The 14,041-nt window shown below is 52.9% G+C and overlaps 1 protein-coding gene across 4 annotated transcripts in view; it reads left to right on the top strand.

The window, feature by feature from the left end:
* LOC104296977 (discoidin domain-containing receptor 2) overlaps nucleotides 1-14,041 on the top strand; it is an 84,062-nt gene that overhangs the window by 55,341 nt on the left and 14,680 nt on the right. For all 4 annotated transcript variants that reach the window (XM_054174302.1, XM_054174305.1, XM_054174304.1 and 1 more), the window contains exons 7-10: nucleotides 4,266-4,452; nucleotides 11,018-11,264; nucleotides 13,151-13,243; nucleotides 13,741-13,898. In XM_054174302.1, coding sequence (XP_054030277.1) covers nucleotides 4,266-4,452; nucleotides 11,018-11,264; nucleotides 13,151-13,243; nucleotides 13,741-13,898 — 685 coding nt within the window. The remainder of the gene's footprint in view (nucleotides 1-4,265; nucleotides 4,453-11,017; nucleotides 11,265-13,150; nucleotides 13,244-13,740; nucleotides 13,899-14,041) is intronic.

Below are 14,041 nucleotides of genomic sequence, written 5' to 3'. Positions count from 1 at the left end.
TTCAGGGAGTTGGAGAGAGCAAGAAGGTCTCCCCTGAGCCACCTCTTCTGCAGGCTAAGCAACCCCAGCTCCCTCAGCCTCTCCTCCCAGGGCTGTGCTCCAGACCCCTCCCCAGCTTTGTTGCCCTTCTCTGGACACCTTCAAGTCTCTCAATGTCCTTCTTAAACTGAGGAGCCCAGAACTGCACACAGGACTCCAGGTGTGGCCTAAGCAGTGCTGAGCACAGGGCACAAGGACTTCCCTGCTCCTGCTGGCCACACTCTTGCTGATGCAGCCCACGATGCTGTTGGCCTTCTTGGCCACCTGGGCACACTGCTGGCTCCTGTTCAGCTGCTGTCAACCAGTCCCCCCAGGTCCCTCTCTGCCTGGCCTCTCTCCAGCCACTCTGACCCCATCTGATGTGATGACACAGTCCTGGTGTCTGATTGTTTCAGATCTCTCTTTGCTCTTGGTCCCTAGTTGTGACTATATTCATTGTGCTGATTTCTTTGCTGGTTGAGTTAAAGCCTTAAGCTGTCTCTGGTACTGCAGATCATAAGGTGCTTCTACTCTTCTGTTGCCCCAGATTTGAGTGGGGGAGCTGGCTGGACCTTCTGTCTGCACAGATTGGAGCAGATGAAGATCCATCCTTCCTTCATGTAGTGGCAGGATGAGGGGTAAAGGATTCCAACTAGAAGAAGCTGTGTTTAGATGAGATGTTGCACCATGAGGGTGCTGAGGCACTTGGAACAGGTTGCCCAGAGAAGCTATGGAGGCTCCAATCTTTGAAGTGTTCAAAGCTTGATTGGATGGGGAAGAAATTCTTTGGAGTGAGGGTGGGGAAACACTGGAACAGGTTGCCCAGGGAGGTCATGGATGCCTCTTCCCTGGAGAGCTGTTCAAGGCTAGGTTGGAAGAGGCCTTCAGCAACCTGGGCAAGTGGGAGGTGTCCCTGCCCATGGCACAGGGGGCTTGGAACTGGACTATCTTTAAGCTCCCTTCCAGCTTCAACCACTCTAGGATTTTGATTCACTGTCTGTGTTGCTTCTGCAGTCTGAAATGCATTGTCCAGCAGACTGCACCTTAAACTGTTGCAGGAGGTCTCCAGGGCAAAGTGGGCATCCAAGAAAGTGAGCAGCACCTGAGCTCTAGGCCTGCACTTGACACCTGTGAGCTCCTGGACAGGTCTGAGTTGTTGCTTTTGAAAGCAAAGCTCTGGTGGATTTGAAACAACTTGGGAAAGTGCATCAGTGCCTGTGAGAAGCTCCAGGTCAGCAGAAACACCACTGCCAGTGTGCTTATGAGAAGGTGGTGGCTGATTACTCACTGTAAAGATTCCTTGGGGGTGATGCTTTTCCAGCTTGGAGTCAAACAGCCTAAAGCAGCTGGATTTTGACAGCTTATGAGGAGGTCTGCTTAATTTTTCACACCACTGAGGTTAGGGGAGGTTGGAGTAGAATAGAATAAACCAGGTTGGAAGAGACCTTGGAGATCGTGTCCAACCTATCATCCAACACCACCTAATCAACTAAACCATGGCACCAAGCACCCTATCAAGTCTCCTCCTGAACACCTCCAGTGATGGTGGCTCCACCACCTCCTCAGGCAGCCCATTCCAATGAGCAGTCACTCCCTCTGTGTAAAACTTCCTCCTCACCTCCAGCCTAAACCTCCCCTGGCACAGCTTGAGACTGTGTCCTCTTGTTCTGGTGCTGCTTGCCTGGGAGAAGAGACCAACCTCTGCCTGTCTACAACCCCCCTTCAGGTAGTTGTAGAGAGCAAGAAGGTCTCCCCTGAGCCTCCTCTTCTGCAGGCTAAGCAACCCCAGCTCCCTCAGCCTCTCCTCACAGGGCTGTGCTCCAAACCCCTCACCAACTTTGTTGCCCTTCTCTGGACACGCTCCAGCAAGTCAACCTCCCTCCTAAGCTGAGGAGCCCAGAACTGGACACAGTAGGTTAGGTTAGGGGGCACATTGCTGCCATTGAGGTGTCTCTGCTTTGCCCAGTAGCAGTGGGAGGAGAGTTCGTGAAGAGTCTGTGTCTGAAATGTGAAATAAGTGGCTGACCTTCCAGACAGTTAGCTTTCTGTGCTGTAAACACAGCTTTGAGTGTGTTGCTTGAGCAGCCTGGATGGATTTAGGATGTAGATTTGAAACCTCAAACAAACCTGGCCCTGGGTATCCTCTTTGAGGCAGCATGTCCCTGCCTGTGCAGGCAAGTGCTAATAAGGGCTCTGACAGTGTCTCCTCAGTGACCTGCTGTCATCCACTGACTCATGATGCTTTTATTATCTGTCCTGTTTCAGCTGTCATTAACTTCCTGAGGCTCTTTACTGTTGCCTGCAGTTAGGATTATTCATTTTTTTCAATCTTGAGAGGTGACTTTTCTAAACTTATTTGTGCTCTCCTCTGCTGGAGGTGGAAAAGCCTGGGGTGGAAAAGTCCATTCTTTGGGGCTTGTAACAGTGTCTTGGGATTGTAATAGCTGGGCCTTTCCAGCTGCATTGATGGAGTAGGGGTTGGGTATTAAAACAAAAATAGAAGTGGGGGTGGGAAAGGTTTTCATGTGCAGAAAGAGGCAGAACTTGCTCTTAGCTGTCCAGCCTAGGGAGCTGGGGAGTGTTGGGAAGCTACAGATGTAGGCACAAACCCCAGCCTGCTGAGCAAGGACTCTCTCAAACTACTTAGCTTCTAGTTCAGGTGCCTGGCTGGCCTGGAAGCAGGAGTCTGCCTTTTGCAGCTGTTAATCCTGTTTGGAGTTCAAAGGCTTCCCTGCCTCTGCCTCACCTGGGGTGGACCTGCTGAGCTTCAGTGTCTGTAGCAGCAGCAGCCCAGCCCAGGTATTGAGTGCCTGGAGGCAGCTGAATGAAACCAGTTTGGGGAGTAAGCTCAGGCACTAACACAGCTCAGCTGTTGGCACTTTCCCTGCTGGAGGAAAAGGGACATGCCAGGAATGGCTTCCAGAAGGCAGATGGAGTCAGGACTGTACCACTGTGGGACAGTGGTGGAAGACAGCTTAACAGGCTCTGCACTCTCAGTGGAGTGAGGCAGGGTCCTGGGTGAAGAGCCCTGGAAACAGAGCCCCTAGCAGCCTCCTCTTGCACGAGGAGCAGTGCTAGACATGATCCCAGTTAGACCTGGGTGAGCTGCCCATAGTCTCACTGCTCTTTTCCCTGCTGCTCTGTGCCTGCCTGCAAGCCTTTCCCTGCTGGTTTGCCCAGGACAGGATGGAGCAGTGTTCCTGCCACACAGCTCCATGGTGGAAGGCTGCAGCTAAAGCTCTGTTTGCAGAACTGTGACATTTTCTGTAGGCTCAGCTTTCCTTCTCAAGAGACTCTGCTCAGAGCTGGGCTTTGCTGCCAGGGCTTGATACCAATGCTAAAACTGCTGCCTTTTCCCTGGCAGGCAAAGCTTTTGAAAGCCCAGCCTGAACAAAATCAAGGTGATGTTGCATAAGGACAGGGAATTTCTTGTCCAGGATAGGTTAAGAGTAAATACACTCAACTCTTCCTGGTACCAGCTGAAGGACTCAACCAGGGTGGTTGGAGAGCAGCCAGGCAGAGAGGGACCTGGGGGTACTGGTTGACAGCAGCTGAACAGGAGCCAGCAGTGTGCCCAGGTGGCCTTGAAGGCCAACAGCATCGTGGGCTGCATCAGCAAGAGTGTGGCCAGCAGGAGCAGGGAAGTCCTTCTGCCCTGTGCTCAGCCCTGGTTAGGCCACACCTTGAGTCCTGTGTCCAGTTCTGGGCTCCTTAGGTTAGGAAAGATGTTGAGATGCTGGAAGGTGTCCAGAGAAGGGCAACAAAGCTGGGGAGGGGTCTGGAGCACAGCCCTGGGAGGAGAGGCTGAGGGAGCTGGGGTTGCTTAGCCTGCAGAAGAGGAGGCTCAGGGGAGACCTTCTTGCTCTCTCCAACTCCCTGCAGGGAGGTTGTAGCCAGGTGGGGGTTGGTCTCTTCTCCCAGGCAAGCAGCACCAGAACAAGAGGACACAGTCTCAAGCTGTGCCAGGGGAGGTTTAGGCTGGAGGTGAGGAGAAAGTTCTTCCCAGAGAGAGTTGTTGTTGGAATGTGCTGCCCAGGGAGGTGGTGGAGTCCCCATCCCTGGAGGTGTTCAAGAGGGGATTGGATGTGGCACTTGGTGCCATGGTCTTGTAGTCAGGAGGTGTTGGGTGACAGGTTGGACTTGATGATCTCTGAGGTCTTTTCCAACCTTGTTGATTCTATGAAATGCTTTCACACTTGGGCTCTCCTGGCTGATGTTCTCCCTAACTGTTGGTTCTTTCTTGCTAGGCACTTGTATGGTGGTCTGGGCCAGCTGACAGATGGTGTGCTTGGACTGGATGACTTCACCCAGAGCCACCAGTACCGTGTGTGGCCAGGCTATGACTATGTTGGCTGGAAGAATGAGAGCTTCAGCACAGGCTCTGTGCAAATGGAGTTCCAGTTTGACCGACCGCGGAACTTCACCTCCATGAAGGTAGTTGGCTCTGGTCCTCTCCAGCAGCCTGGGGCAGGCTTTGGGTCTGGGTGCTTCCAGATTGCCCCTTTAGGTCCTCTCCCAAAGCAGGAGGATACAGCTGTGTCCACCACAGGCAGAATTAAGCTTCTCGAGCTGTGCCAGGGGAAGTTTAGGCTGGAGGTGAGGAGAAAGATCACAGTATCACCAAGGTTGGAAGAGACCTTGAGTATCATTGAGTCCAACCTGGCACCACAGACCTCATGACTAGACCATGATACCAAGTGCCACATCCATTCCCCTCTTGAACACCTCCAGGGATGGGGACTCCACCACCTCCCTGGGCAGCACATCCCAATGGCGAACGACTCGCTCGGTGAAGAACTTTGTCCTCACCTCGAGTCTAAACTTCCCCTGGCACAGTTTGAGACTGTGTCCTCTTGTTCTGGGGCTGCTTGCTTGGGAGAAGAGACCAACCCCTTCCTGGCTACAACCACCTTTCAGGTAGTTGTAGAGAGCAATGAGGTCTCCCCTGAGCTTCCTCTTCTCCAGGCTAAGCAACCCCAGCTCCCTCAGCCTCTGCTCACAGGGCTGTGCTCCAGACCCCTCCCCAGCTTTGTTGCCCTTCTCTGGACACCTTCAAAATCTCTCAATGTCCTTCTTAAACTGAGGAGCCCAGAACTGGACACAGGACTCAAGGTGCAGCCTAACCAATGCAGAGTACAGGGGCACAATGACCTCCCTGTTCCTGCTGGCCACACTGTTCCTGATGCAGGCCAGATCTCCCCAGAAAGAGTAATTGCCATGGTCTAGCAGGCATGAGGTCTTGGGTGACAGGTTGGACTTGATGATCTCTGAGGTCTTTTCCAACCTTGTTGATTCTATGATAATTAGCCACTGGGATGTGCTGCTCAGGGAGGTGGAGTCCCCATCCCTGGAGGTGTCCAAAAAGGGATTGGATGTGGCTCTTGAAGCCATGGTTTAGTTAGTCAGGATGTGTTGGGTGATAGGTTGGACTTGCTGATCCCTGAAGTCTTTTCCAACCTTGTTGATTCTATGATTCTATGAATTAGGTCAGGAGCTGCCTTACGTTGGCCAGTGCAGGGGAGCACTTCCCTCTCCAGAGCTCAGACACCCCCCTGTCAGTATTTGGCTTGAAGGAATCAAAAGCAGACACCTGGAGCAGTGGTCAGGCAGCTGAGATGGATTTGGGCTGTGAACTCCTTACTGCCTAGGGACTGCCTGACCCTCGAGGTGAAGGAATGTGGTGGTGTTTCCATTGTGACCAAAGAGTTTGCTGTGCTTGTGCTGTGGGAAAATTACTTCACACACACAGAGGAAAAGGGATGAGCTGAGCTTTGAGTCTGTAGTAAACAGCAGGCTCTGTTACAAAGGCTTGGTGGCTTTTCTTGTAGCGATTTCAAATGAAGGAGAACCCACCACATCCTTAAGTAAATTGTTTTGGTGGTTGACTTACCCTAGTTTTGGCTATTTTTAGCTTGCAACCATTGGCTCTTTGCCTGCTTTTGCTGGCCAGAAAAATAGGAGTCCTGCCTCCTCAAACTCTCCTGCTTCTCCACTGTGATTAAAACACTCTCTTGATCTTTGCTTGGGTAAACTGAGTTGGCTGAACTTCTCCACTCCTTCCCTGTGAGATCTGGAGGCATTTTTGTAGCTGTCTTCCAGTCCTTTCTTTTCTTTGCCAGTAGCCTTTTGGAGGTAGAGAAGCTGGAGCTGGAGGGAGGCTTTCTATCAAGCTGCATCACAGAAGGGTATCAATTTCCTGCTTTTGGACAGATCTTCTTTGTTTGTGAATCTTGTGATCATATTAGTGCTCCCAGCCAGTGGGTATGGAGCCAGTGTTCATCAGGGCTTTGGGATCATGCTCAAAGCCAGCTCCAAGTTGCTCCTGACCAGGGTAGAAAGCATCACTTCAGTTTTTATTCCCAAGCTCACTACTGTGAGATGAGTCAGGCCTGAACCCCCCAGGATTGTTTTAGGAAACATTGATTCATCCCCACCCCCATTTATTTGATTGCTAGTGGTACTGCTGTCTCTTTCAGAATGGTTTGGGTGGGAAGGCACCTTTAAAGCTCATCCAGTCCAATCCCCCTGCAGCCAGCAGGGGCAGCTGCAACTAGAGCAGGTTGCTCAGAGCCCCAGACAACCTGATCTGGAATGGTTCCAGGGATGGGACCTCTCCTATCTCTCTGGGCAGCCTGGACCAGGGCCTCACCTCCCTTGTGTCAAGCATTTTTCCCTTCTCTCCAGCCTAAATCTTTTAGTTTCAAACCATCCCCCCCCATGTCCTGTCCTGACAGGCCCTGTTCAAAAGTCTGTCCTCAGCTTTCTGCTCAGCCCCTTTAGGTAACTGAAGGCCACAAGAAGTTCTCCAATAAGAAGATGTCCGGTGCTGGATCAAGCAGAGCTGCTTGTCCCCAGCTTTGATATCAGCCTCTTCAACAACTTGAAAGGCCACCAGGAGGTGTTCCTGGAGCCTTCTGGTCATTGAAGAAGGTAGCAAATAACCTTGAGCTAGGGACACCTTCCTGTTAGCAAAGCAGCTAGAGAAGAAACTCTGTGCTTTCAAGTGTGTGAGGCAGTTTTTAATCCCTTTCACACAGTGAATGAGTGAGGCTGAGTGGCTGCCAATTTGTAATCCCATTAATACAATCAGTGAGCCCATCCTGTGCCCACTGGAGGCAGATGTGGTGATGAGTACATCCAAGAGGGACAAGAGTCTGTCATGTAAACACAGCCATCCTGATCAACCAGACACATCACCTTCTGAAGCCAGCTACTTCATCTGGGGCTTTCATTATGAGGCTGTATTGATTAGCATAAATTACTCTTCATTACTGATTGAGTGTTGTCTCTCCCAGCTTTGTGCTCCTCCTCTCCAGGGTCTCTGAGTACTTTTTGCATCTTCAGGTCTGTCTGTACTTGCCCAGTGTCCAAGAAAGTGTGGGGGAAAAAAAGAACTGTGAGCAAATATTGCAGCTGCCTTGCAAGTTGCTTGGGCTTGTGTGCTATAAAAGTTGGGCTTCAGGAGGTGGTATTTGGACTAGAAAGTATCTCTGTTATCAGTCCAAGATGTGAAGACATCCAACTCCTGTCCAAATATGGCACAGATTGTATACTGTCAGGCTTTCCTGCCTGGTTATGGATGACTCTCTTCTCCTCATTGAATAATTGTTGTCTGAGCTTCATCTGTTCCTAATTATATGCAAATAGCCTTCTTTTGTCTTTCTGGTGCACATCAGGCCTGTCCTCATTACTGCTTCAACTTCCATTCACTGCAAGATCTTGCAGAGGCCAAGCAGCTAATGGGGTTCAAAGCTGCACTTGGGTTGGAGACTGTTGCTGTGGTGGTTGCTAATGCTTCACAGCCATTAGGAAATGGTTTCTGGAGTTGCTAGGGAGGGTTGGACCATGGTGGCTATGAAGATGGAGTTGAGTGAGGGATACTGAGGACTTTGTCACCTTGTTCTTTCTGTTTCTTGGTCACTGGCCAAGGCACCAAGACACTGTGCTCCAGATCTTTGGGACTGTGGCAGAGCTTCATCTGTGAGGTTGGTTTAGAATGGTGCAGGGCAAGATTTGCATGGAAGACAGACAGTGGAACAGCATAACAGACCCTTGCAAGCCTGTCCCTCTTCTAGCCTGCTTCCTTGGGAGTGCTGGAGGCCTGGGAGAGTGCCAGGAGTGTGGTGTTGATGGGTCTGCTGTGCAGCAACCCAGGGAGATGGAGATGTTGCTTTTGTACTGCAGCCCCTTGGTTTGGGTGTAGCCCAAGAGCAGGAAGGGAGAAAGTTGGTACCAGCTCTTGGGAGGGTAAAACAAAGCTCCCACATCTGGAGGTGTGAAGGCAGCCTGAAAGCAGCTTGTGAATCACTTCACCTCAGTGTGAACTATGTGGAGCTGTTCCTCAGATGAGAGGGTGCCCTTGCTTAGGTGAGAGGTTACCTTGGCAGCAGTGATTGCCACCTAAATACCACTGTCACAGGCTAAGCCAGAGGTGCCACTGCAGCAAGGGACACCCTGATGCTGAGCCACCAGGACAGGCTGATAGAGGCAGGCTTACTTAAAAACTGGTTTGCTTAAAACTTGTGTCCACAGTAGTCTTCAAGGGACAGTCACAGCAGAAGAGCTGCTGTGTGCCAGGGGGGTACCTGCCTGAGCTTGTACTGTGCTTCCTGGAAGGAATTAGCTTTGCCTACAGAGGCTGAAGGTTTTCTAACAGAGACTGGAGCCCAGGTGTGATTTTTCACTTTCCTGTGTCCAAGGAGAATTGGTATGTGAGGCTTCAGGTTATTACAGGAAATGTCACAGGCTCACAGGAGGTTAGGGGTTGGAAGGGAGCTCCAGAGATCATCAAGTCCAACCCCCCTGCCAGAGCAGGAGCATAGAATCCAGCACAGGTCACACAGGAACACATCCAGATAGGTCTTCAAAGCCTCCAGAGAAGGGAGACTCCACAACCTCTCTGGGCAGCCTGCTCCAGGGCTCTATGACCCTCACAATGAAGAAGTTCCTCCTCATGCTGAGGTGGAACCTCCTGTGCTGCAGCTTACATCCATTGCTCTTTGTCCTATCCCAGGGTGCAGCTGAGCAGAGCCTGTCCCTGTCCCCTCCCTCCTGACCCCCAGCCCTCAGCTATTTATAAACTTTTATTCAATCCCCTCTCAGCCTTCTCCTCTCCAGACTGAACAGCCCCAGGGCTCTCAGCCTCTCCTCCCCAGGCAGTGCTGCAGTGCCTTCAGCATCCTGATAGCTCTCCCTTGGACTCCCTCCAGCAGATCCCTGTCCCTCTTGCACTGGGGAGCCTAGAACTGGACACAATATTCCAGGTGAGGTCTCAGCAGGGCAGAGTAGAGGAGGAGGAGAGTCTCCCTCTGTCTTCTGTGCACACTCCTCTTAGTGCACCCCAGATTGATTTCTTTTTTTGTGGGGGCCTTTGGAGGAGCTTGCCCTAAAGGCACTGTTCCTGTAGCTTTGGCATGTAAAGCTGAGCTGCTGCAGAATCACTCTTTGCCCAAATCTTCCCACACTGTGAGTGGCTGAAGCTGTACTGGACAGGTCAGGGGCATCTGTACAGAGAAATGTTAGAAACACAAAGTCTTCACAAGCTAGTAGCCAGCAGTGGGTAATTGCAGCCTGGAGGGCAAAGCACATCCTGGGCTGCAGTGAATGCAGTGTGGCCAGCAGGCCCACAGAAGGGATTCTGCCAACTCTGCTCTGCTGAGACCTCACCTGCTGTGCTGTGCCCAGCTGTGCAGCCCCTAACACAAGACATGGGCCTGCTGGAGGGGGTCCAGAGGAGCTCACAGAGATGATCAGTGGGCTGCAGAACCTCCACTATGAGGATAAAAATGAAAGAGTTGGAGCTGTTCAGCCTGGAGAAGAGAAGGCTCCAAGGAGACCTTAGAGCTGCATTTCAGTGTCTGAAGGGGACCTACAGGGAGGCTGGGGAGAGACTGTTTAGAAGGGCCTGTGGGGATAGTATCTTAGTATAGGATCACAGAATCAGTCAGGGTTGGAAGGGACCACAAGGATCATCTAGTTCCAACTCCCCTGCCATGGGCAGGGACACCCCACACTAGATCAGGCTGCCCAGAGCCTCATCCAGCCTGGGCTTTAACACCCACTGGGATGGGGCCTCAACCACCTCCCTGGACAACCCATTCCAGGGCTTCACCACTCTCATGGGGAAGAACTTCCTCCTCACCTCCAGCCTGAATCTCCCCACCTCCAGCTTCATTCCATTCCCCCTAGCCCTATCACTACCTGAGATCCTGAGCAGTCCCTCCTCAGCCTTCTTTAGCCCCCTTCAGATACTGGAAGGCCACAATGAGGTCACCTTGGAGCCTTCTCTTCTCCAGACTGAACAGCCCCAACTCCTTCAGTCTGTCCTCACAGGAGAGGTGCTCCAGCCCTCTGCTCATCCTCCTGGCCCTGCTCTGGACACCTTCCAGCACCTCCAGATCCCTCTTGTACTAGGGGCTCCAGACCTGGAGGCAGTACTGCAGGTGGGGTCTCAGCAGAGCTGAGCAGAGGGGGAGAATCCCCTCCCTTGCCCTGCTGGCCACACTTCTCTTGCTGCAGCCCAGGATCTGGTTGGCTTTCTGGGCTGCAAGTGCACATAGGATGAGAGGCAATGGTTTGAAAGTGGAGCAGGGGAGATTTAGGTTGGACATCAGGAAGAAGTTCTGTACAATGAGGTCAGTGAGAGACTGGAACAGGTTGCCCAGGGATCACACAGTCTCACAGTATAACCAAGGTTGGAAGAGACCCCAAGGATCATCAAGTCCAACCTGTCTCGACAGACCTCACGACTAGACCATGGGATGTGGTTGAGGCATCATCCCTGGAGACATTCAAGATTGGACTTGCTGTGGCCCTGTGCAGCCTGATCTAGTTGGAGGTGTCCCTGCTGCCTGCAGGGGGGGTTTGGGCAGGATGACCTTTTGAGGCTCTCTTCCAACCTGATGCATTTTGTGAGTCTGTGCCAGCAAATCCCTGTGCCTTGGTGGAGGCTTGAGCCGAGCCTTCCTCCTGCCCCACTCGTCTGTCCTCTTCTCCCTAGGTGCACTGTAACAACATGTTCTCCAAGGGGGTGAAGATCTTCCAGAGGGTGGAGTGCCTGTTCAAGCCACGGCTGATCGCAGAGTGGGAGCCTGAGCCTGTGGGGGTGGCAACTGTCCTGGACGACAAAAACCCCAGCGCCCGGTTCGTGACCGTGCCGCTGCAGCACCGCGTGGGCAAAGCCATCCTCTGCCGCTTCTACTTCGCTGACACCTGGATGATGATGAGTGAGATCTCCTTCCAGTCAGGTGAGTGTCCTCCCAGGCAGCAAAAGGGGGGTGTGGAGGTGCAGGGTTACCACAAGGGTAGGGGCACTGCGGGGCTGTGTGATGGGAAGGTGGAGGCAGGAGGAGCAAGAGGGGCAGAAGGATGCAGTCTGCAGCCCAGGCTGACACTGATGATCATCCTGGCCTGCATCAGGAACAGTGTGGCCAGCAGGAGCAGGGAGGTCATTCTGCCCTTGTATTCGGCCCTGGTTAGGCCACACCTTGAGTCCTGTGCCCAGTTCTGGGCACCTTAATTCAAGAAGGACATTGAGACACTTGAAGGTGTCCAGGGAAGGGCAATGAGGCTGGGGAGGGGTCTGGAGCACAGCCCTGTGAGGAGAGGCTGAGGGAGCTGGGGTTGCTTAGCCTGGAGAAGAGGAGGCTCAGGGGAGACCTTGCTCTCTCCAACTCCCTGCAGGGAGGTTGTAGCCAGGTGGGGGTTGGTCTCGCAGGCACCCTGGTTGTGTCTCATACATGGAATCACAGAATCAGCCAGGTTGGAAAAGACCTCAGAGATCATCAAGTCCAACCTATCACCCAACACCTCCTGACTAACCAAACCATGGCTCAAGTGCCACATCCAATCCCTTTCTTGAACACCTCCAGGGATGGTGACTGCACCACCTCCCTGGGCAGCACATCCCAATGGCCAATCTCTCTTGCTGGGAAGGATTTCTTCCTCATATCCAATCTAAATTACCCCTGGCACACCTTGAGACTTTGTCCTCTTGTTCTGGTGCTGGGTGCCTGGGAGAAGAGACCAACCCCCACCTGGCTCCAACCTCCTTGCAGGGAGTTGGAGACAGCAATAAGGTCTCCCCTGAGCCTCCTCTTCTGCAGGCTAAGCAACCCCAGCTCCCTCAGCCTCTCCTCCCAGGGCTGTGCCCCAGACCCCTCCCCAGCTTTGTTGCCCTTCTCTGGACACTTTCCAGCATCTCAACCTCTTTCCTAACCTGAGGAGCTCAGAACTGGACACAGGACTCAAGGTGTGCCCTAAGCAGTGCTGAGCACAGGGCACATTGACCTCCCTGCCTCTGCTGGCCACACTGTTCCTGATGCAGGCCAGGATGCAATTGGCCTTCTTGGCCACCTGTGGCACACTGCTGGCTCCTGTTCAGCTGCTGTCACCCAGTACCCCCAGGTCCCTCTCTGCCTGGCTGCTCTGCAGCCACTCTGACCCCAGCCTGTAGCACTGCCTGGGGTTGTTGTGGCCAATGTACAGCACCTGGCACTTGGATGTGTTCAATCTCATGCCCTTGGGCTCTGCCCATCTGTCCAGGCTGGCAAGGTCCCTCTGCAGAGCTCTCCTACCCTCTAACAGATCAACTCCTGCCCTAGGCAGACTCTGGGTGTAGCCTGGCATGGTGATTCTTAGAATTATGCTGAAATGGGGAAAAAAAGCTCTTGCTCAGAAAAAAATTGTGCTGTAAGGGTGGTTAGGCACTGGAACAGGCTGTGGCTGCCCCCTCCCTGGAGGTGTTAAAGGCCAGGCTGGATGAGGCCTTGAGCAAGCTGTGCTGGTGGGAGGTGTCCCTGCCCATGGCAGGGGCTTGGAACTGGATGGTCTTTAAGATCCCTTCCAACCCACACTGTTCTATGAATTTATGAATCCAATCCCCCATGTCTGGCCTAGCTCAGAGAGGGTCCTGCAGGCCCTGGGGTCTGCTGTGGTCAGGGGGTTGTGCATGCAGCTCAGCAGAGAGGCTCAGCCCTGCCAGGCAGTGCTGAGGGAGCAGGTTCATGACCCGCTCTGTGCGTCTCGGCCCTGTCTGTATGGGAGGGCAGGGAGGGGGGGTGGTTGGGGCTGGCAGGATCCATGGGCAGGAGCAGAGAGGTTGGTTGCTGGACTGACACCTTCCCTCCCACAGACATGGAGAGTGTCAATCCCAGTTTGGTTACAGCAGCCACAAGCACGACGGATCTCCTGGAACCGGAGCGCAACGCTACAGAGGGCACCTGGGGTAAGGACTCTTCTCACTGAGCTATGCCCAGGGCCCAAGTGCCAGGGGATTTCACACTAACAGCCCAGTTAACATCCTCTTCCCCTCTTTCTGGAGCTCTGGATATGGCCTGGTTATTGCCCTCGTGCAAAGTCCTCCAAGCCTCAGCTATTTCTTCTTCCCTCCCTGGCTGAGGCAGCCTGAGAGCAAGTGGGCTGAAAGGAGTATGTAGAGGAAGGGAAACTGAAACCTGTCTGCTTTAGCAGGGATCAGTGCAGGAAGCTGTTCCAATGCTAAGAGCAGTCCTTGACTGCAGAGGTTCTCTGCACGAGTCTTAGCTGCAAGCCCCCAGATGAGAACTTCTGATCAGAGCAGAATGTGACCACAGCTCATGCTAACGCTCAGGAAGCTGCCTGAGACCTTCTCTGTGGCAGGCTGTAGGAAGGGACGTGCTGGAAGTTAGCCAGCATGGGTAACAACCTGTGCTCTCACTCCTCTTCTTTCCTCTGTGATTGCAGAAACCACCTCTTCTGTAACCAGCACGTGGATAGGAGAGAAAGCAGATGACTCCAGTACCTCCATCCTTGTGGGCTGTCTTGTGGCTATTATTCTTCTGCTCCTGATGATTATAATCATCATTCTTTGGAAGCAATATGTTCAGAAGAGGCTGGAGAAGGTAATGTGAGGAGGCTGCTCTGCAGACACGAGGGCAGTGCTAAGCATTAACCCTAATTGCATGGAAAGCACAGGCTTTCCTCAGCTCCACAGAGCAGCTACAACTGTTCTCACAGCAGGGGAGGATGCCAGCCCCATCCAAGA

This window comes from Dryobates pubescens, chromosome 29 (genome assembly GCF_014839835.1).
Source record: "Dryobates pubescens isolate bDryPub1 chromosome 29, bDryPub1.pri, whole genome shotgun sequence".
In the NCBI taxonomy this organism is placed as follows: domain Eukaryota; kingdom Metazoa; phylum Chordata; class Aves; order Piciformes; family Picidae; genus Dryobates; species Dryobates pubescens.
This window is presented reverse-complemented; position numbering and strand designations above follow the sequence as displayed.